This window comes from Meleagris gallopavo, chromosome 8 (genome assembly GCF_905368555.1).
Source record: "Meleagris gallopavo chromosome 8, MGAL_WU_HG_1.1, whole genome shotgun sequence".
NCBI lineage: Eukaryota > Metazoa > Chordata > Aves > Galliformes > Phasianidae > Meleagris > Meleagris gallopavo.
In genome coordinates, this window is record NC_139411.1 from 18,653,067 (window position 1) to 18,675,929 (window position 22,863).

At 42.6% G+C, this 22,863-nt stretch overlaps 2 protein-coding genes across 4 annotated transcripts in view; one reads left to right on the forward strand and one right to left on the reverse strand.

Moving 5' to 3' along the window:
* The first annotated feature begins 705 nt into the window (after positions 1-705).
* Positions 706-13,581, forward strand: FAS (Fas cell surface death receptor). Of its 3 annotated transcripts, XM_010714493.4 has the most exons (10): positions 805-860; positions 3,309-3,400; positions 6,811-6,979; positions 7,556-7,687; positions 10,214-10,322; positions 10,773-10,837; positions 11,149-11,232; positions 11,382-11,446; positions 11,928-11,952; positions 12,697-13,581. In XM_010714493.4, the coding sequence occupies exons 3-10, from the start codon at positions 6,826-6,828 to the stop codon at positions 13,110-13,112; spliced, it is 1,050 nt and encodes a 349-aa protein (XP_010712795.1). In that variant the 5' UTR covers positions 805-860; positions 3,309-3,400; positions 6,811-6,825; the 3' UTR covers positions 13,113-13,581. The 3 variants fall into 3 exon arrangements, with proteins under 3 accessions (XP_031410299.1, XP_003208070.2, XP_010712795.1); XM_003208022.5 differs by lacking the exon at positions 3,309-3,400 and having other exon boundaries at positions 707-860; XM_031554439.2 differs by lacking the exons at positions 3,309-3,400; positions 11,149-11,232 and having other exon boundaries at positions 706-860.
* Positions 871-22,863, reverse strand: part of LOC116216887 (uncharacterized) — a 56,059-nt gene continuing 34,066 nt past the window's right edge. The window contains exon 12 of the mRNA XM_085229761.1: positions 871-1,951. The gene's annotated coding sequence lies outside the window, so the exon portion shown is untranslated. The remainder of the gene's footprint in view (positions 1,952-22,863) is intronic.

Consider the following 22,863-nt stretch of genomic DNA (forward strand, 5'->3'; position numbering starts at 1 on the left):
CAGGCACATAGCAAAGGTACCACACCAAGGAGGGGTGTTACCCCCAGTTTCTCTCCATACTGCCAGGGGGGAGGAAAAGAGCTGATTGCTACAGAGTACTCCAGAAGCAGCACCTCCAAAAACTGTGTCACTGCTGCAATTTGTTCTGTCCGGAAGTGGTCAAAAACCTAAAATATTTAAAACAGCATCTTTCTTTTTTTTATTATTTTTTATGATACACTGAACTCAGTCATCTGCAAACATGGCAGCTAGGAGACAAACCAACAGAAATCTGAAGAGGTGAGTCATAAACTACTGAAAAATGGAGCTTAAAATGAAAACGCCAGCTCAATTACAACCTTCCGAAGGCAGTGGCATCACCTCGAAGATCAAAATTATGCATTGCTAACTGTTACTGTCATGTCAATCTTAACACAGCTAAGGAGGCAGCTTATACATAGGAACTCTGAACCACTGAAAGTCTGTAGGAAAAACAGAAAGTCACTGAAAACAGCTTTGAAGTCACAGAAATCCTTCCAACGAGGCAGCACAAGAAAGCACAATGCACTTAACTCTGTCCAAACGCCTGCTGCGCTCCTAGGGATTCAGGATAGAATCTTACCCTGCCCCACGCTGCCCCTACCAATACCACACAGCGAGAGCGCAGCACAGCCGCTACCCAGGGCTGGCTCCGGGCTGCGGCAGCCAGGATCGTCACACCCCCGCTGTGCAGGAGTACCCCGAGGGGCCGGGCCGGGGCGGGCTGGAACGATGTTTACCAACATGGGAGGAGCCGGACGCCCGGCCGCTTTCGTTTTGCAGGCGGCTGTGAGACGGCGCTGTGCGGGGACATGGCTCGGGGACTCTTCCACCTGCTCCTCGTAAGTGGCCACTGGGGAGCGGGGTGCCGGGATGGGACGTGGGGAGCTGCGGTAGCGGTGCCGAAAGCGCTGCCCCGGCCACCAAACAAACAAACTTGTCCTATTTTCCTGGGGAACTCATGTAATTAATTCAGGTTCAGACTCGTCGCTATGTTATAGCCACCGGCAGGGTGGCGGGCGCTGAGGAACAGCGCTGGGAAGGAGGGGACGGGTGCCAGTGGCGCTGCTGCCCGTGGCGGCGCCTCGGGGCGCGTACCGTCACGGTGCGAGGGCACGGTGGGCCGGGCCGGGAGGGCAGCGCGGAGGGAACGGCTGCGGCAGAGGAGCTGCTTGCTGGTCGTGAGCAGCGGTGAGCCCAGAAAAGCTGGAGACGTTGAACGTAGCACCCTGGGCCGAGGCGCTTACTGGAAAAGCGGGGCAGGGCGTTTCTTTCTTGTGTGAATCATTGCCCCGTGCAGAGTACACGTCTTGGTACTCTCAGGGCAGGGCGGGCAGCCTGTAGCGCAGAAACGTTAGACCCGAGGGCCGGAGAGAGCTGGACGCCGGCTGCAGCTGCGCCCAGCGAGGGGACGGCAGGGAGCCGGCCTGAGACATCCAGTCCTGTGCCATGGCAGAGCTGCACCTGCCCACCCCTGTGGGCACGGCATGCGTCACTGCTCCAGCCCGGCCCTCGCCCCTTGGAATGTACTGTGATTCACACTCACAGTCTCTTCATACTGTGGTTGTGCTCCCACTGAATGTGAGTTGCCTTGGGTTTGGCAGGTGTTAAGCTAGAAACCACGCAGATATGATTTATTATACAACAGGTAGTAAAAAAAGAGATTTATAGCGTGATTTGTAAGGTTCTACCCACACCCTTGCACAAAATGTAAGTAAATACAAAGAGCGGCCGACGGAAGCATGCGTTATCTCTTGCTGTACAGGCAGCAAACAAGCGGCAGAAATGATGGCCTAGCTCACTCTTAGAGCTATTCAGAACAGAAATTAAGATTAAAAAAAAATACATTCTCTTACCACACAGCTTCCAGAGTAGAAAGATCATTCCTATTCTTACTTTCCAATTGTTTCCAAACAGCACTCCTACATGCATTCTATTAAAAAAGATATATATTTTTTATTATCACGTGGTTCTACTAGTTATAAATCAGTAAGTCTGACAATATTTGACCTACTAACTTAAACCAGAATGTGAAAGGAGTCTGCTGAATTAAATGTCAATTTTGCAAGCAACCTTCTGCTGTGCTAAAGTAAAAGCAGTTGCAAGGATATTAATGCAAAATAGCAATGACCCACAAAACTAGAAAACATCTAACTTCACCCTCTAAAACAATCCACAAAACCACATATTATTCAGAAATGCCCTCTAGAGCCAGGTTGCAAGATGTTATCTAAATATTTTGTAATGATTTATACGATTATTTACAAAGCAGGCAGTCTTCTGGGAGGTTAGAAGATATGCCTTTGAAACATACACAGATATGCCTTTGAAACAAACAGCACACAGCTGTGCTGACCCCCCCTTCTTGCTTTGCACAGGATCAATACAAATATTTAAATGTATGCATATAAGCAGCCATAAAGTCATGGGATGACCCTGGACTCAACTGAAAAGTATAAGGACTCCAGCTCTGAAGGAAAATGGAAAGAATTCCTAAATTTCTACCTGTCCACCTCTTGGCCACAGTATCACAAAGTGAGACGGTAGTTATTAATACCCTCCAACTTTCTTAAAGTCAGTAATGTTTATTAGTACAGTGCTCCTAAAAAAGGAAAATTTAAAAAACAATCAAACTACCCCTGTCCCCAGATATGTTGCTGTGATTGGCATGTGAGACAACTGAGATGTGAAATAGTAATGGATTGAATTTGGATTGCTATTTTAAGACATGACAGTAACTGAGGGTTGTTGCCATCGCAGGTGCTAAACATGTGCATCTCACTTAAGATTTCAGGAGATTGGAATGCTTCTATTTGTGGGGAAATACCAACTCCCTTTGGTAGGCCTCAGAAAATAAAACTGCTTTCTTAGTTCTTCTCATACAAGGACATAGAACATGAAGAAATACTACCTTCAGTGCCCACTTTGGTGCACTGTGGGTAGTGCACTTCTGCATTAGTGGGGGGAAAAAAAGAGATGGGGAAAAATTGATACTGGAAATACTGGAAGCAGTAATTTTTGTTGTACTGAAAGAACTGAAGCAGAGAATACTTGTAACAGGCACTATATCATTCCTTACTCTGAAAAAGCATCTTGAAAGGGTTTGTGTAAGTGAGACTACTTACAAGGAAAACTGTACTAAAATGGAGCTAACTCTAGAAAGTCAAAGAAATAACAGAAGTTAAAAAAAAAAAAAAAAACCCTAAGCTTTTTCTTGGAAAAAAAAATAAATAACAAAAATGATAATCCTCAAATCCTCCCTCCTCCTCTTGTCTTTTTTTAACACTTAGAAAGCCCCTGATGACCTCATGCATGTTGCCCCCAGTGATAAACGTGGAAAGAAAATAGTCACCAACTTCTGAAAGCATCAGCTCTCTCATCTGTAGGTATCTATGGCTTAGGAATGGGAAAAGTGGCTTAATAAAGATCAGAGGTATTATAACAGAAAAAAGCAGTGACAAATTTTTACTTAGAGGGTGAAATACCGTAAAGCTTTAAAAAGGCCTGCATGCAAGTAACAGATTCATGCACTTTTAAAGTGATCTTACAGCCCCACAAGGTGTGTCTGCTGAAAGGTTTCCGGTTAAGGAAGTTGACCAATTATGAAGAACACTTGGATACAGGAAGAATCTGAGGACTGAGAATTACAAAACCACAAGTTTTCAAGGGAACTGTAACTCTTGTCACTGCCTTGGGAACACAGATGGAGACAGATTTTCTACCTCTCATGCAGAAATGCAGAAAGCATTTTGGAGGAAGAAAAAGAGGAGAGGGAGAAGATAAAGGCCTTTCAAATTCCTATGCAATACAAAAAGAGCAAAACCAAAAAATTTAGGCCCACGCAATAATTCTTATGGAACCTGTTAAGATCAGATCTCCCTGATTGCTTCTACACCTGTTGACTGCTCACTTCAGTCAATCTTTAGATACGAAAACTGTTTTTTAGTTTAGGATGAGAAGAGTAGAACAAAGCATTTGTGAGTCATTTTAGACTGAAAACACACAGCCTCCGTTTGAACATACACATCATAAAAAAGCACCTTTCACCCCTGCCTCTCTGAAACCCCCTAAAACGCTTCCTTTCTGCTGGCTGCACTCAATGCTCAGCAGCAGCGAGAAAAGGAATTAAGCAATGCTCTGAATACTAAAAAACAGTCCAACACTTATAGAGCAAGTGAAATTATTTTAAGAGGGTACAAAACCAGGAGAAAAAAAAGTTTTCAAAATTAAAATGTTATTTGGAAAACTAAAATCCTCAAACTTCTGTCATTATTCCTTATGCAGGAAGGCACTGCATGGAGCTCCTGCAAGCAGAAGCTATATAGGTGTTGGGTGCTGCTTAAAGTCGGTTTCTGAGAAGTGATCCCCACTTCTTGTAAGTGTACCAGGAAGTTCATCTCTGCAAGTGACAGCGGCAGGCTTCCATCAAAAAAAGCACATTTCTGTCTCTCCCCATTCTATCAGCTTAGTTTGTCTATACAGAAATGCAAAATTGAGTTTTGCTTGACAGAAGTGTGTCCATGCCTGCAGTGTGATTGCAGTGGTTCAGTAAACCCTAAAAGCAACTCTACTAACTTTTACTGTTAGTAGTCATTTAGAAAGAAGTTTCCTTCTTTCATTTTATCCCATTTCCTACACGATTCTCTCTACGTTTTCTTTCATGGCACACATCCTGTTCTTTGCCAGCAACATTCAGTTCTTCTGCCATGCCTAAGAGAGGTTTATAGATGTGTTAGGGTTTCAGTAGGGCTGTGGTAATCTTCAATCTCCATTACTGTGGCTTGGGGTCATCCTCTTATTCCCCAAAAACCACAACTGCTGCTTCACAACTCTAAAGTGGGAGATTTGAGTGCCAAAAGCAGGATGGCAGCTGCTCCCCATCAGGCATGTTGCGTGGCCAGGCAACAGGCAGGGGCAGATGAGGAGGAAGGAGCAGCTTGGTTCTATGGTGGGGCAGAGAGTGCTGAGACACAAGTGGGTGCATCCAGGAATTGGCTACATGCTCAGGGCTGGCACTGCTGCTCATCCTGCTGAGTCACAGTATCTACATCAGAGAGGAGAGAACCAGCCACTTCCCCACTGACCTCCTCATGCTGCAAGCACTGTCCTCCACATGCACCAGATGGGGCTGAAAGCCTGGTGCCATTGAGTTTCCTGGAGCTGGCTTCCTCAGAGCTGCCAGGGCCTCCAGATCTCAACTCCCTGCGCCATTTTCTTTCACAAATGGATGCTCTTGGTCCAGCTCAACAAACAGTGCACCCACCAGTTCCCTCAGCCCAACTCCACATGTGGCTGAGGAGTAGAGACGAGGGGCTCTGCCCTCATCCATGGGAAGCCAAACCAGGCTGATGGCAGACAGCGGTGATCACCCCTGCAAGGCCACCCTCGAGGCCTGGCCCCCAGAGGCAGCAGCATGTGGAGCAGCACACACCACCACCACCACCTGACAGAAAACAGGCACTGCGCTGCAGGGAGAGAAACCTGCTTTTTGGTAACTGCCTTCTAATTGGACTTTCTATCCCAGCTGTTAGACTGATCTCCCAGGCAAAAGGAAAACAAATCACATTTGTCACATCAGCTTGAGAGTTTCTATAAAAGCTCACTTTGTAAACACCACTTTCTGAGAAGCGTGTCCTGAAAGCTTAGGCACCAAAGAAAGTCAGAGTGCTGAACAAGAAAAGTCATGCACCCAGCTCAAGCATTCAGTTAGTTTTTTGGCTGCTGAAACCTCTCCTCCAGGTGCAAACAAAGGCCTTCCTAAGTTCCATCTAGGAGCTGATAGGGTATATATTTTGAAACACATGAGTATTAGGAAAAGGTTCCTGTCTATGAATAGCCTAGAGAATCAATAGAAGTGACTTGTAAAAGTCTCCAGACAGTCACTGTATTGATTACTTCTGTTCATTAGCTACAGATAACGCTTCCTTGACATGAGAAGCCAGTCTGAAATCCAACTCCCTTTTCCAGTAAGTTAATTACATACACTTCTTTGCATCTGACTGAAGTAATAGCGTTGAAGTAGTTTCACACAAAACCACGAGGATTGCATGAATTAGCCACTAAATATCATCCTCTGGCAGACAAAAGCAACAAAACCCAGGCATTATACAGTTTAACTTGAGAATGCATTCAAAGAAATGGAACAGGGTGTAAATTAGATAGAATGGAGAATGATATTTCTTTAGGACTGTATAAACATCATCTGCTGAAGAGAAAAAGGAGTTGAAAAGAAAAGCAAAGCAAGCATAAGATCAATTTAGAAATCAGGTATTTATGGTGATATTAAAGTACAATTATTATTTTTTTTCTTTAGAGAATCATTAGCATTCAGTTTGCAAGCAACACTAGAGTAACAAAAACATAAAATATACCATTTGAAATAAGGATGTTCTGTAAGCAAGAACATTACCAATGACTCAGAAAGGGAAGATTTAGGAACAGTGATGTGATGCACAGAATGCTCTTCAAGAAAATAATGGAGTTTCTTTGCTATGCACCATAATTAGGCATATGAGGTTATCTTTTACATCTCAGATGTATAGGCCTGTTCTCAAGCATTAATTTTCAAACAATCAGTGCCTGCAATGGTAGAGATGATAGCATTAAATCTAATACGTCTTCTCATTTTCCATCAACTCTTCTGACCTAATAAGCAACTTTAGTAAGGGGGTGAGTATCAACATCTTTAGCAATGCAATGGAATAAGAGTGCTGATGTAGCTCTGTGCTAGCAGTAACATGCACCTACAGTCCTTGGTAATTTCCTGTATTATTTGCTGTTTTTCTCTCCTAGGTGGTTGCGTTAGTTATGGAAACACATTGCAAAAATGATACAGAAGTTCCCATACACATAGCACACAATAAATCTATTACAAGGAAGAGAAACATCGCTAAGCGAGAAATTATCTGTACAGAGGAAGAGTACATTTTAAATGATCAGTGCTGTATGAAATGTAGACGTGGTGAGTATCATTATAAGACTGTGCTGAAAAATCATTAAAGTAGAAACCTCAACACACACAGATGCTTTCTTCTGGGATAGCTCAGTTATGGTCTTCTGGATGCACTTCATTCTGGCTACATCTTTCTTTATTGCAGGACTTCAACACATCAAAAGCATTTCTTGATTCAGTGCACCTGTAGCTTTTCACTACAGATAACACATTCAATGCTTGTAGCAAATAATAATAATAATAGTCCTACATTACTTACAAACTTAAAAACAGATTAAAAAACTGCAAACGGGGGGTTTTGCCAACAAGATACTCTATATATTCATGGGTTTTCCAGTTTTGCATGCACAGTTTTGTTTGGTGTGTTTTCTTTCTCTCTATTGGAGAAATAGGGAGGGATAATCATCTCTTACGTACATTGCCTTCCTGAAGAGAATATATGTATGTATAATGAATATGGATTCTATCTGTATTTGTAAATCGAAAGGTATTTGAGATTAAAAAGAAATCTGATAGGTCTCAAAGCTGTTGGCCTTTGTCCAAAGGTATTACTTATGTTTTTCTTGCTTCTCTGTCTCTCTGCAGGTCATGTCAAAAGTACTGAGTGCCCAAACACTCAAGCACATTGTGTACCATGCAAATCTGGAGAGGAGTACATGGATCATACCAATGATTTGGACAAGTGTATGAGATGTCGTTCATGTGACACAGCACTTGGTATGACTATAGAAATAGCAACTCTGTTTAGAGGCAGGATTCAACTGAAAGATCTCTGCAATTCCCACGTAACGGGTAGCATACAGATTAAAATGTTTTACAAGTTCAACATGGAGAAGTTTACGGTTTCTTTTCTAAGCACAGAGTAGGAAGAGGAACAAGCTATGTTGCTCCAATATTTATTCTTATGTCTGTCTTTGCTCAGCCAGGAAGCATTTGGAGAGTAACATCCCATCTCTTCCACACTTGCCTCTGCAGTACTTTTCTTCGCACAGAGGCAGGTAATCCAATTACCCTGAGGCACTCTGATGTTGCTAGTTTGATTTACAGCAGTTAATGCTTATGCACTAACCTCAACTTTGGGTTATGATATATTCCTATTAGATTATCTTACAAGCACTGTATTATTTCATGAGCTATAGTAAGGGACCCTACAGACAATGATTTTATTTGGTATGTAGTAGCCCACTCGTTAAAGCATGAGAAATAGCTTCACTCAGTAACTTCACTGATAATAATGTAGAAAAAAAAAAAAAGACTGACAGGATTCTGCACCTTATTTCCTTCATCAGTCCTGAGATGCAGATAACTTCTAAGTTCTCAGAGGTCGTGTATTCCCAGAAGCCTCTGTTTATCTTTAACTGCCCTCTAAGTACACAGAATTATAGAATTGCTCAGGTTGGAAAAAACCTTAAAGATCATTGAGTCCAACTGCAACCGAAGCATACCACCCTCTTAACAACCCTCTGCTAAATCATGTCCCTGAGCACCACATCCAAACAGTTTTTAAACACATCCAGGAATGGTGATTCAACCATCTCCCTGGGCAGCCCATTCCAGTGCCTGAACACTCTTTCAGAAAAGTAGCATTTCCTAACATCCAGCCTGAATCTTCCCTGGCACAGCTTGAAGCCATTCCCTCTAGTCCTATCACTGGTTACATGAGAGAAGAGGCCGACCTCAACTCATTACAACCTCCCTTCGGGTAGTTATAGAGAGCAATAAGGTCTCCCCTGAGCCTCCTCTTCTCCAGGCTGAACAATCCCAGCTCTTTCAGCCACTCCTCATAAGACCTGTGCTCCAGATCCCACACCAGCTTTATTGCCCTCCTTTGAACCCACTCCAGGGCCTCAGTGTCTTTCCTGCAGTGAGGGGCCCAAAACTGGACACAGTATTGAGGTGTGGCCTCACCAGAGCTGAGTACAGGGGGACAATCACTGCCCTGTTCCTGGTGACAGCACTTATTTCTGATGCAAGCCAGGATGCCATTGGCCTTCTTGGCCACCTAGGCACTACTGCTGGCTTATGTTCAGCCAAGCATCAATCAATACCCCCAGGGAAGAAATACACAAATCTAATTTCTGTGTTCTAATTCCTGCAAAGGCTGCTAGCGTTCACAGTTGTGGGAGAGGATGTTTGAAGGTCTATCTCCACCTAGACAATTTCATATCTATTAATGAGCCCTTTGTGTATTTATTTGCTGGGGGAAACTAAGTCTCAAAAATCCAGTAAGTCATATATATATATATACATATATATATATATATAATTCATAAAACACATCTCCCTGCCAGTTTCACCAGGTGTCTGGTATAGTTGGATTCAGGGAAGGATAGTTCTGCATTCATCACATCAAAAATCCAGATTGGTAAGCAGGGAGTCAGTTTTTAATTCCAATATGATGGAAGGATGGCTAGTCACATTATCTCATGGAAAATAATGTTGAAGACAAGTTAGTTAGAAAGTGCTAGGCAGGAGGAAGGTTACCACCTAAGCTCCATGAGAACCATTCTTAGGATCATTTATGTTTGGTATCTTCATGAATGGTGTCAGCATCAGTTTCACAGTAATCAATTTTTAGAGATAACATGGTTTCCTGTTATAGCAGGGCACTGAATATGGTAACTTAAAAGTTACCATAACTTAAAAAAAGTTACCAGTAACTTAAAAGTTTCATACCCAAGAAAATAGCTTCCACAGTGAATAGATCTACTTACAATATTTTTTAATGCAAAAATACTTCTTTTTAGATGGAGATCACCTATTCATACATATTGAGGCCAGGAGAAAAATAAACTTGGTTTGAAACTTATGCAGGGAACATGTTAGATAGAAATAGTAGAATTCCTCACTATTGATAGTTCTCAGGAAGGGATAAAACTTGTCTGACAGACAGACAACCAAGAGACGGGTTATGTGATATCTTTTAGTCCCTTCTGGCTTTACATCTTTTTCCTATGGGGGAAAAAAAAAAAAAAAAAAAAAAAAGCTGACAACACACGGCAATGCCAAATGAGTCCTTTACTGTATGATCAGCTTTTTGAGCTCTTAGCCAGCAGAGGTCTCTTTGCCATCTTGGTATTTCCAGTACTCTCAAAGCAAGGTTCATTATAAAAGCTACACTGTTGTTATTAAGTGCTGCCAGCACCAGCAGTGGTGGTGCTAAAGACATGCAGGTCTGAGAACAAGAGCTTGTGAGCAAAGCCCTGCATTTTCAAATTAACGAACTTTAAGAATTCATTTTAGGTTGGAAGGTTGTAAAGAACTGTACTCCAACAGAGAATGCAGAATGCTCCTGTGCAAAGAACCATTATTGCAAGTCTCCTCAATGTGAATACTGCGAGTTATGTACCGTGTAAGTGGATGCCTTCATTGTTAAATATGACACTGTTAAGATCATGTTACCACACTTTTTTCCAGTCAGTTTCAAGACAGAGACTATGAAAATATATTAGCTAAGAGAAAACAGACTAGTTTTGCTTTGCACTGAGCTTATTCAACTGGCTTTGCTCAGTCTAATTAATTAGAATGTATGCAGAAAAACATAAATACACCAACTCTGTATATATTCTTCAAAAGCTCTAATTAAGTATCTAAGCTTTCCTGTTGCTTTTGTTGTGATCTACTGTTATGTCATTTCCATATTTTTTCCCATACTGTTTTCATAATTGTAAAGTTCCAAAGTCCAGCATACTGGTGTATGACACCATTAGCTGATTAGAAAGCAATAGGAGATTGTGATTTGCTCTCTTAGGAAATTTATAAAGAGAGAAACAAATTCCACAATCATTTATATTTTCTGCAGATGTGAAAATGGCCTAGTTGAAAAGGAATGTACTTCAACTACAGACACTGTGTGCAGAATGCAAGGTACCATTTTAAAACCTAGTATGGACTACCGTCTGGCTATATTTTGAGAGGCTATTGGAATTGTACTGTGTTCTGCACAGTGCCCCATAGCCATTCCTAACAACTATCTGTTGGGCCTTGTACTGACTTACGGAGCATGACTGCTCTTTTGATCACAGTAGAAATGGGGTGGTCCAAGTGCTACCTTCTGCTATTTGGAGACAGTAGAAGGGTCTCTATAATCCGATGAAATCTTGTTAAATTTTTCAAGTGTGTTGCTGTATTACACTACTTGACTTAGCTTTAATGTAATGTTTCCAATGTTCCAACAGAAGCAGGAATGCCACCTTGGGGTACCGCACTTATTGTCTTATTTGTGGTAGCATTAGCAGTTGCAGCAGGATTAATACTCTACCGTAAGTGATTCCCTGTTCCTTGTTACTGCCGTACTCTGAATAAGATGTTCTGCTGCTTACTCAGATGTAATTTTATATTCTGGAGTCCAGACAAATACATTGCCCTGGATTATTAAAATGTTTTTTTTTTGTTTGTTTTATTGTTGTAGGTAAGAGAAAACAGAAGAATTTTATTACCCAAGGTAACACAGGCACTGGAAGAGACAGTTCTTCTGTAAGTACTATTGCTGAGATCAGATAAAATTCAGCTTGGCATAGGGAACTTTGCTCCATTTAAATTACTGTGGGATTGCCCAAACGTGCGCATACCTCTCTTCTGTGACATCAGTGAAGTAAATTTCACTGTGAGGAATCTTGGCAGAAGCAAAAGAAACTCCATATCATTTCTTCAGGATTTGCTGTTGCACTTAGTTACATGACCAAGATCAGAACTTCATAAATCATCATATCTCCACTGAACTGATATCCTATCCCTATGCATATTTTTATTCAATAGCAATTGTGAGGTGATTCTCTAAACTTACTCAAGTAAAAAGGGGGGTCCAGTCTGATTCCATATCTCATAAAACAGAAGAATCATAGAGAAAGCTAAAAGAAAATTTCACAAGTGTTATGACATCTATTTATCCTGTTATATGGGGTTGGCCTTTTATAAAACATCTTTGCACTCATTTCTTGCTTGCTTCTCTTTACAGGAGACTTTTACACTCATATCTATAGGTAAGAGACAAATAATTTCTCAGACTTCAGTAAAATAAAAGTACAGACAAACTCTGTACTACAGAAAGGGTATTTTTCTGTATAGACTGCCACTTTGTAGAATTGTCACTCTGGCACAACGTTGAACACTTATAGAAATGCCAGGTCATAATGTGCTTAAGGCATTTAGTGGTGCCATTAAACTTTCCGCTGAGGAGGAGTTTCTGTTGTATAGAAAGCAATTACTGATTGACAACAGGTAAATTTCTATTCTGTATATGGTACAGACACTAGGAGGCAGCAAGCTGGATTTCTAGAATCATGGATAATTCTAATAACTGAGTAGCCCTGCAGCCAGCAATGGAATCACAGAAACAGGACCTATCTTATGTTCATGAGCAAAAACACAGTGGTAACACTTAACAGGAGAAGAATACAAGCTCTGAGACTATATAATAACAAAAGACCTGTCTTGCTCTTTTATCAGTGCTATTTTGAACAAAACAGGTAAATGAGGCATGACAAGGCTTTGTAGTGGTTACATATGACGAAGGGGTTACAGAGGAAACAGGTTCTAGTTCAGGTCCCGGAAAGCAATACAGTTACTTAGTACAGAATCACATTGAAAACATATGGAGTCGTGAATATGTATCTCTGAATATAGATGATAAGAAAAAAAAAAAAAAAAGAAAAAAAAAGCACACAAAGCCAACAACAAAAAAAAAAGTCAGTGCCAAGGGCATTCATTTCTTTTTATGTTTCTAGATGATGACCTGAGCCGCCATATCCCTGACATCGTGAGGGAGATGACACTAGATGAGGTCAAGACTTTTGTTCGTCATCACCAGCTTTCAGAACCTACCATAGATGAAATTATCCAGGATAACTTCAATAACGCATCTGAACAGAAGATTAAGCTCTTTCAGAAATGGCACCAAAGGCATGGGATAAGAGGAGCCTACGAAACCCTAATAAGCAGCCTGAGAGATTTAAAAATGCGTGCAGTAGCTGATAAAATTGAGGAAAAACTGAAGGCAGCTGTTTCAAGCCACCAGGAAAGGAGAGAGTCTTATAATGATAAAACTGGGCAAAGCAATTCCTGCAGTCAGGAAGGTGGAAAATCTTATCATGATAATGCTGAAATAAGTAAAACTTACCCTGAGAGTTTGGAAGAGACATAGCATAGAATTATACGAAAATTATTTCTGACTGAATTAGTGTTTTTTTACTACTACAAATAACAAAGCTTCTAAAAGCCATTTTGTTGGCAGCTCAGGGAGTTTTTCAGGGTACTTATAACACAAATGAAGAATAGTTCAGATTTTTGTAGAGGTACGTTTCCTTTAAAAAGAAGTCTTAACTGTTTATTTTGATTGTTAAAAACAGGACAGATTAATGGCTTATTAAAAGTAACAATAGAAGAGTTCAGCTATAGGACTTGTTACAAAAAGAACAAAGTGGTCACTGGCAGAAAGATTTAACTCAAATGTGGTAGTCCTGAACACTGACTCAATGTAGTGTTTCAATTACATTATAGTTATGGGATGTTACATTTTTCAAAGTGAAAATTCTAGTATTAAAAGTGTATGAAATAAACAAGGAAGAATGCTTCAACAACAAAATAATAAACTTTTGTATAATATACCCCTAGTTAATTGTAAATATATATCTTAATCATAGAATGGCTGGGGTTGGAAGGGACCTTTATGGATCACCTGCCACGGGCAAGGTTGCTAACCACTAGATCAGGCTGCCCAGGACCCCACTGAACCTTGTTACAACACCTCCAGGAACTGGGCATCCACAGCTTCTTTGAACCATCTATTCCAGTGCCTCATCACCCTTTGAGTAAAGAATTTCCTCCTAATATCTAACCAAAATCTCCTCTCTTCTAGTTTAAAACTATTCCCCCTTGTCCTATCACTACCTACCTCTGTAAAAAATCTCACTCCTGCTTATAAGCTTCCTTTAAGTATTGAAAAGCTGCAGTGAGGTGTCCCTGGAACCTTCTCTTCTCAAACCTAAACAAGCCCAGCTCCCTCAGCCTATCTCCACAGGTTAGATGCCATCCTCTGGATCCACACTAACAGCTCCACATTTTTCCTGTGCGGGGAGCCCCAGACCTGGATATAGTACTCTAGATGGGACCCTCATGTCCTCCCTGATTCAAGTGCAACACCTTGCATTTGTCTTTGTTGAATCACAGTATCATAGGGGTTGGAAGGGACCTCCAGAGATCATCGAGTCCAACCCCCCTGCCAAAGCAGGTTCCCTACCCCAGGTCGCACAAGTAGGTGTCCAGGTGGGTCTTGAATATCTCCAGAGAAGGAGACTCCACAACCTCCCTGGTCAGCCCATTCCAGTGCTCCGTCACCCTCACCATAAAGAAGTCCTTGCACACATTTGTGCGGAACTTCCTATGCTCCGGTTTCTGGTCATTTCCCCTTGTCCTGTCTCCACACTCTGCTGAAAAGAGTCTGGCCTCGCCGCTCTGCTCCCCACACCTTAGATATTTATAGACCTGGATCAGGTCCCCTCTCAGTCTTCTTTTCTCAAGGCTAAACAGACCCAGTTCACTTAGCCTTTCTTCATAGGGGAGATGCTCCAGGCCCTTCACCATCTTTGTGGCCCTCCGCTGGACTCTTTCCAAGAGATCCCTGTCTTTTTTGTACTGAGGAACCCAGAACTGGACACAGCACTCCAGATGAGGCCTTACCAGGGCAGAGTAGAGGGGGAGGATCACCTCCCTTGACCTGCTGGACACACTCTTTTTAGTGCACTCCAGAATGCCATTGGCCTTTTTGGCCACAAGGGCACACTGCTGGTTCATGGCCAACCTGTCGTCCACCAGGACGCCCAGGTCCCTCTCTGCAGAGCTCCTCTCCAGCAGGTCATCCCCCAACCTGTACCAATGCATGAAATCATTCCTCCCTAGGTGTAAGATCCTATACTTGCTTTTGTTAAACCCCATCTGGTTTCTTACTGCCCAGCTCTCCAGCCTGTCCAGGTCTCGCTGAATGACAGCACAGCCTTCAGGCGTGTCAACCAATCCTCCCAACTTCGTATCATCAGCAAACTTGCTGAAGGTGGCCACTATCCCCTCATCAAGGTCATTGATGTTGAACAAGACTGGACCCAGCACCGACCCCTGAGAACACTGCTAGTTACAGGTCTCCAACCAAACTCTGCACCGCCAGTGACAACCCTCTGAGCTCTGCCAGTCAGCCAGTTCTCAACCCACCTCACTGTCCACTCATTTATCCCACACTTCCTCAGCTTTGTTATAAGGATGTCATGGGAGACAGTATCAAACGCCTTGCTGAAATCAAGGTAGACTACATCCACTGCTCTCCCCATATCCACCCAGCCAGTGACAACATCATAGAAGGCTACCAGGTTGATCAAGCACGACCTCCCCCTGGTGAATCCATGCTGACTACTCCTGATAACCTCCTTTTCTTCCAGTTGTCTGGAGATGGCATCCAGCACAAGCTGTTCCATCACCTTTCCAGAGACAGAGGTGAGGCTGACTGGCCTGTAATTATCTGGATCTTCCTTCTTGCCGTTTTTGAAGACCAGAGTGACATTGGCTAACTTCCAGTCTTTAGGCACCTCCCCCATTCTCCAAGATCTCTCAAAGATGACAGAGAGTGGTACAGCAATCACCTCTGCCAGCTCCCTCAGCACCCGTGGATGCATCCCATCAGGTCCCATGGATTTATGAACATTGGAGTTGCCTAGGCACTCTCAGACCACCTCTTCCCTGACTAAAGGAAAGTCTTCCATTCCCCAGACCCTCTCACTAACCTCCAGGGTCCAGGATTCCCGAGGGAGAGCTTTTTCCACTGAAAACAGAAGCAAAGAAGGCATTCAGTATCTCCGCCTTCTCAGCATCCCCCATTACCAGAACACCCCCCTCATTTAGTAGGGGAGCCACATTCTCCCTAATCTTCCTTTTACTATTAACATACTTAAAAAAGCCTTTTTTTTATTATCCTTTATCACCTTTGCCAGATTCAATTCCAGGCGGGCTTTAGCCTTCCTAGTCACATTCCTGCAGGCTCTGATAACATTTCTATATTCTTCCCAAGTGGTCAGACCCTTTTTCCACATTTCATGGACCTTCTTCCTCCCTCTGAGTTTGTGCACAAGCTCCTTGCTCATTCACATAGGTCTCCTGCCATCCTTTCCTTGCTCACAGGGACGCACTGATCCTGAGCTTTGAAGAAGAGCTGTTTAAATGCCGACCAGCTCTCACGAGCCCCCTTACTTTCTAACACTCTAGCCCATGGGATAGCTCCAAGTAGGTCCCAGAAGAGATCAAAGTTGGCTCTCCTAAAGTCCAGGGTAGCAATCCTACTCTTTGCTTTGCTTCTTCCACTCAAGATCTTGAGCTCCACCATCTCATGGTGACTACAGCCCAAGCTGCCCCCGACCTTTACTTCCTTGACAAGCCCTTTCTTATTGGTGAAAATAAGGTCCAGCAACACCCTTCCCCTCGTCAGTTCCTCCACCACCTGCACCTCATTATCCTCATGCAGCCCCACTTTTCAAGCCTTTATCAGCTGTACCACTTGGCTTGGTGTCATCAGCAACCTTGCTGAGAGGGCACTTGATCCCACCATCATTGATAAAGGCATTACAGAACACTGGTCCCAAAATTGAATGCCAGAGGACACCACTTGTAACAGGCCTCCACCTGGACAAAGAGCAACCGACCACAAGCCTCTGGCTGTGACGATCTAATCAACTTTTTATCCACCAAATAGTTCACCCTTCAAATTAATTTCTCTCCAATTTAGAGATAAGGATGTAGTATGGGAAAGCACCTGTAGTTTTATATGTCTATATTTATCTGAATGTATAGATGTGTTTTCTTTGTCAAAGCCTTCAGTAATAAGTAAGATTATTTTCTATATTCTCTGCACTGATTGCAAGCCTATTTTCATGTTAAAAAAAAAAAACAAACAAATAAACACAAAACCTTCAAAGAATCAGAAACGAGAGATAGAGTGGCACAACAAAGCCATCGCTATTTGAGGGCAACCTGCACAAACTGTGATGTCTCTATACCCAGATGTGTAGCAGTCAGTACCATGTTTTGAGAAGAATAAAAAAAACAACCAACCAAAATCTTACCTTCCTTTCATTGCAGATTCCAAAGGGCTCCTAAATTCAATGATCAATAGCACTGAGCTACTCTGTAGTGAGGCTTTTCTTGTTCATGCACAAATTTATGCTATCTTTCAAAATCTTTCAGCAGAAGACCTTACTGGAAAGGTGTTTTTTTTTTTTTCCTCAGGACCTTTTTTGGCTCTACCATCCATTCCCTAGAAGGAATTTCCAATTAAGTGTCAAGCATCAACAAAAACACAAACCTTCCCAAAAGCTGAAGGCTGGGGTCTGCAATCAGGTTCAATTTTTGCCACCTGGCCCTAGGGTATGGCCAGAGCAGACTGGGTATACAAGCAGGGAGCCAGGTGCTGGGAATCAACCCCAGTGCAAGACTGAGTGTCCACAGGTGCAATAGGCATGCTCACAAAGGTCATGCTGCTGGCAGGGCAGCGTTTAGCCCCTGAAAACAGTTGGGAGTGCAACCACAGTTCTGAGTGTTGTGCTAAGCTAAAATGAAGAGTAGGGCTTACATTAGCTTCAAAAACTTACAACTTTTCATAAACTAACTTGTCCAACGTCTGAAGGTCACTAAGCCTATTTTTTGACAAACCTGGCTGAGCTCTTTCTCAGTTTTCTAACACCACAGAAGTCCATGAGCTTGGAAAAGCCTTGAAACCTGCATTAGAGCCTCTTTCCTCTAAACAAGCCACTTTTTCTATGTGACCTGATAAGTCAGCTTGCCAATACTATACTACCAAATTCCCCACAGTGCTGCCTTTGGGCAGCCATAGCTGAACAGTTTAATATCAATGCACTTGGACATTTGAGGACTAACTCCACAATGTGGTTAAGGCATTGCACTGTATAACTGACTTGCGTCTGTTCTAGCTGTGTACAGATCTGATACTCTGGGACAGTGTGTTACTCTTTGCCATGTTTCGATCAGACTCTATGTATAGGAGAATAAAATGTCTGCCTTTTGGAAAAGCAGCACAGCAGTGGTGTAGGCAGTGCTGTAATTATTTCCTGGGCTGCAGTTATGCAGAAGTACAGCCAAGACAGGAAGGAAGAAACGCTCTGTGCTCTGATAGCTCCAATCCTGGAAGGCAGGTTGCTCCCTGTACCACGTCCCACCCAGGAAGGCTTACATATAGCTTAAAGGTATGTTGGCATTTGCTTGACTTGAACCTTGGCTTTTCTTGGTTTCTGGCTTCATCTCTCAAAGATGGCACCTGGTCACCAGAAACCAAAGTTATTAGGACTTCAGACTAATTAATATAACTGGTCTGAATAAGACAGATCTTAAAATGGAAGCACCAAATCTCATAAACTGTGGCAGTGAAATAGAATGTGGATTCTATCTTTCAATACATTGGAATTCCCCAACCTCAGTAAAATGAGGACGGTTAACTTTAAAAAAGTCCCTGAACAGTGAGTCATATTCTCCTTAGGAGATGTCTACAAGGCTGAACCCAGGCTGCTATGAACTCTAGTGGTCAGCATACTTTCTAATTTTTTTTCTTTACCAGGACATTGTGCAACAAATAAAAGGATGATAATATCATGAAGTTGATTTTTCTAAGTACTGAATATATGTCTACCTTGACAAGTGTAAAGCTACCTGTCAAGCTTAAAGAAGCTGGACCAGGGACCAGAAGTGATTTAGTTCTGCTGAGTCACACTAGCACATCCAAATTTCCATTGCCTCCTGCTTCTGGCCTCATTCTCAGATTTGGACTGCACAAGAAAATATCACTAGTATGGTGTCACCTTTTGCTCTCACCTTTCCTTCTCCAAAAGTCTGCAGTGAGTTTCATGCTGACAAGATGGCACCCACTACTGCTGCTGGCTGAAACTTATTTCCAATATCTTTATCCTGGGCGCTGCAATCTACACACAAGCAATAATTAGCTTCTATCTCCCCAGTGACAATGCTGTGTAAGCAGAAAGCCATGCAAAATAACACTTTTCAGCTCTAAGGAAAAAGGAAAAAATAAAAAAGTTAAAATAAAGAAAAAGGAAAAAATAATAAAAAAAAAAAAACAAAACAAAAGCAACAGAAATGGCTTTGACTAATACAACTGTACAGTTAGTAGAAACCCAGCACCAGAAAAGCAAGTGGAAAGTGAAACAGAAATTTATCCAGGGAATGAGTTGGCATGTTTTGAAAAAGGGGAAACTCTCTCTTCAGGAAAGGAAAATTTTGCAAAACACCTGCATTTATTATAGAAAAAATAAAAATGGAAATAAAAATAAAAAGTAGAACAACTGTCACGTTAAAATACCAACAACAGAAGAACAGGAACATAGGATTGTAAAGCCTGAAGGATGAAGTTCAGTCCCCTGCAAATTGAAGGTGACCCCATGAGAGATAAGTCTGCTCAGAAACTCATGCACTCTTAGCAGTGCACACCCAGCCATCACCTCACCCATGCTGCAAACAGTAGAATGGTTGCTGCAAGCAGACCTGACCTGAAGGACAGCAGCGAGATCACAGTGACAGCCTCGCACCAGAAGAAAGCAGGACAGTCCCAGGATGCCTGCAATACCTGCAATACGCAGTACTGCTGTAATCGCTGTTTTAAAGTCATACTGCAAGCTGACAGTTCATGAAAAGGCACAGCAGAGAAATAAAGTGCTTAGTACAGAAACCAAAATGCTTCTTTGCAGCCAGTATGACAAGCACGCTAAAATGCGAGAGAGCCATTTCCTGCATGGAGGAGACAGAAGGAATACAATAAAAACAAATTTGAGAGAACAATAAAACTGTGTTGCAAGAAGCCTCAGAGCTGGACAGATGTCTCTATTTTGAGGAAAGATACAAACTTATAACACTCATCCCTCTTTTACTGTTGTCAGGACTTTGATTCTGGACTTGAAAGGGCACTTCCATTCCTGCTGTCCCACTGCTAGCAAGCGGAAAAGTGCCCTCTGCATGCATCTGGCTTCCAGCACAGAGCTGCGGCTGAGAACTAAAAGAGATGTGGGAACAATGACAAAACCTAACGCACAAGCAGTATGTTCTGGATAGCTTTTCAGTGGTTTTAGTTCCTTTCCAAACTGAAAGCATGGTTTTTAATGCAGACAGTGCTAGAGGGCTCTTTCCCACAGCTTTAAGCCAAGGCTTCCTGCTCCCTCAGTGAACTGGTGACTGTGACAGAGTGCTGTTCTTCATTGAAGGCAGGACAAAACACTCTGGTGATGGCAGCATTCAGAACAGAGGGCACCGAACAAATCCAGGGAGGAGGCTGACCAAAAGCCAAGGCAGGAGGGAGCCAGAGAGCAGTGCTGGGGGGCAATGCTTGGCCCCCTGCTTAGTGAGTCTCATAGCACACCAGGGCCCTCCTTGCATCCTTGTACCCTGAATACCAACATATTTCTGATTGTGAACATCTCACCTCTTACATTCGCCTTTTTTGCTTTTTTGGCCTTATATAAGGTGTAAGAAGAAGCAAGACAAGCCTGGAGGCTACGGGTTTGCCTCTGTGATGTGAGAACAACAAATACTTGTGCACTTTATGGAGGGGCGTGACTGGGTTTATAACTGTATATAATGGATAGCGGTCACTAAATAGTTGAGTGTTTTTGAACCTCTCAATCAAATCTATTCACATTTGAATTCCTCTAAACTTGAAACTTCCAAAAAGCAGAACTTCCCACTGCACCAGAAGGGCAGTGATCAGGGCCTGTTGGGGGCAGCTCAGCAGGTGGCAGCCTGTCACCGCATAGCCCATGTGTGGCCCCCCGCTGGCAGGACACTGCTGTCTTACCCACTGGCTGCAGCAGGGCATGAGGCTTTGGCCTGGCTGTGCAGAGCCAGGCTGGGCTAGTTCCAGCTCCTCATGCTGCTCCTGCAGCCACATCCATGTCCTGAAGACACATTCCACTAGCATGCCACCTCAGTGCCACAGAATGATGCCTACTGGCTTGTCTGGTATGAGGATGGGCACGGCCTGGCTCCCTTTCAAGTTGCAGAAGCATTAAGAGGCTCAAGGAAGTCCCATGGTGCTATGCCAACCTCTGTAGCAGCACAGCAATGAACGGTATCACTAGATTTAATGTTAACGACACGTGGAAAGAAAATGTAATAGTAAAATATTCTGGCTGCAAACAGAGCACTCCAAAGCCTGGAATTGGCACCATTAGTGAAGTACGTGCAGCACTACCTGCGCCAGCATGGATGTACGCTGCAGTGAAGCCTTAATAATTGTTCACATATAAGCCAGCTGTGAGTCATTCGCTCAATAGATGCCTATGCAACATACCATGCAAAGGCTGGTGTTAGCAGCAGCTGAAAAAGTCAGGAGAAGAGGGGACAATTGTACTGATATCTGGCCCTACTAGGGGCAATCTTCTTATCATTACAACTCAGTGAAAAAGTAACTAGGGAAGACAGGGAGGAGAAGGGGTGGGCAGTGAGAGTTTGGAAGAACTGGCTTATGAATAACAACCTTAACTTTTACAACATGCTATTGTAAATGGCTTTGTCTTCCTTCCCTTTCAGAGTTGTAAGTTACTCTATCACTTTAAATAACTCTACATTAAATGCAGTTTTGATTTCTGTTCTAGCAATAGGAACTTTGGGAATAGCAACCTCAGAGAGCTTGCTGCCAAGATTTTTTTTAGTATTACAAGATCTGTGGCTGTTGCTTCAATTAGAAAAACTGGAACAATCATTACTGCTTAAAAATATACAACTCTGTACCAGGAGACATCAGAGCTTGCAAAGTACTCCACTATTATCCTTTTTGTTAGCATAATTTAGTAAGGAAGCTTTTTCTTTTGTGGAAGGTATACAGCTCTCTTTCTGAGATATTTCTCCTGAGAAAGGGCCTTCTTGTAGGAATTCATTCCAGTCTCCCTGCAGCACTCAAAGGCCTTTCCCTGCCATCAGACATCCTGCTATAAGAAACTTCCAAACATCCTATGAAAAAAGGAATGAGCAGTGCATGAGCTACTCAGCGCAATATAAGTAATACAGGGACAGGCACTCAGGCATCCTTTTGGAAAGCATGTGTTAATTAACTTGTTGAACAGTTACGCTAACAGGTGCTTTCTAGTCTCCCTGAGCTGTGGCCCCCCCTGCAAGTTACTTGAGTCTCAGTGACTATGGAGTGCAGGACAGCATCACATTTACATGGTAACCTGCAGTGGGACTGCATGGGAGAGCAAGGAGAAATTTCTCGGGCTGTTTCTCCTTTCCTCATTGCTTTCTTTTTTGTTTGTGAGACTCTATTAGCCTGCTGCCAGTGCAAATTCTTAGGCTCTTTTTTTTTTTTTCCATTTGGGAATGAAAACAGATGAGTAAATTAATGAGTTGGAATTTTGAGGCTAGACACAAGGCAAAGGCTTTGTTCTGCATAGGAGCTGAAGTCTTTCAGAGACCAGTTCCCTCCTCTAAAGACATCCCTACATACATCACAATAAATATGTACAGATCTTCCAGGAAATTCAGTTTGCAATGTCCCTGAACTCACTGAAGTCCAAACGAACTACCAACAAAATGTGCAAAAGCATTTTTCAGAAGGAAATAATGTTTTCCTACATTCTTCTCAGCTGTGGACCTATTCCAAAGAAAGAGGATCATTTTTTAAATACATGGAAGAAATGGTTCTTCCAACTGTGACTGAAAATTTTGCTGGTCAAAATCAACATAGACATATATTATATTTAGACAGCAACCATCTCCAGAAAATTTCAGCAAAGAAAAGTAAGCGTTAGAAGCTGTAAGTAGTTCAAAATAGGAATTCATGTGAAATCCTGCTTTACACAGATTCAAGACAGCAATTGGATCAAAGGGGCAAACTATCACTAAAA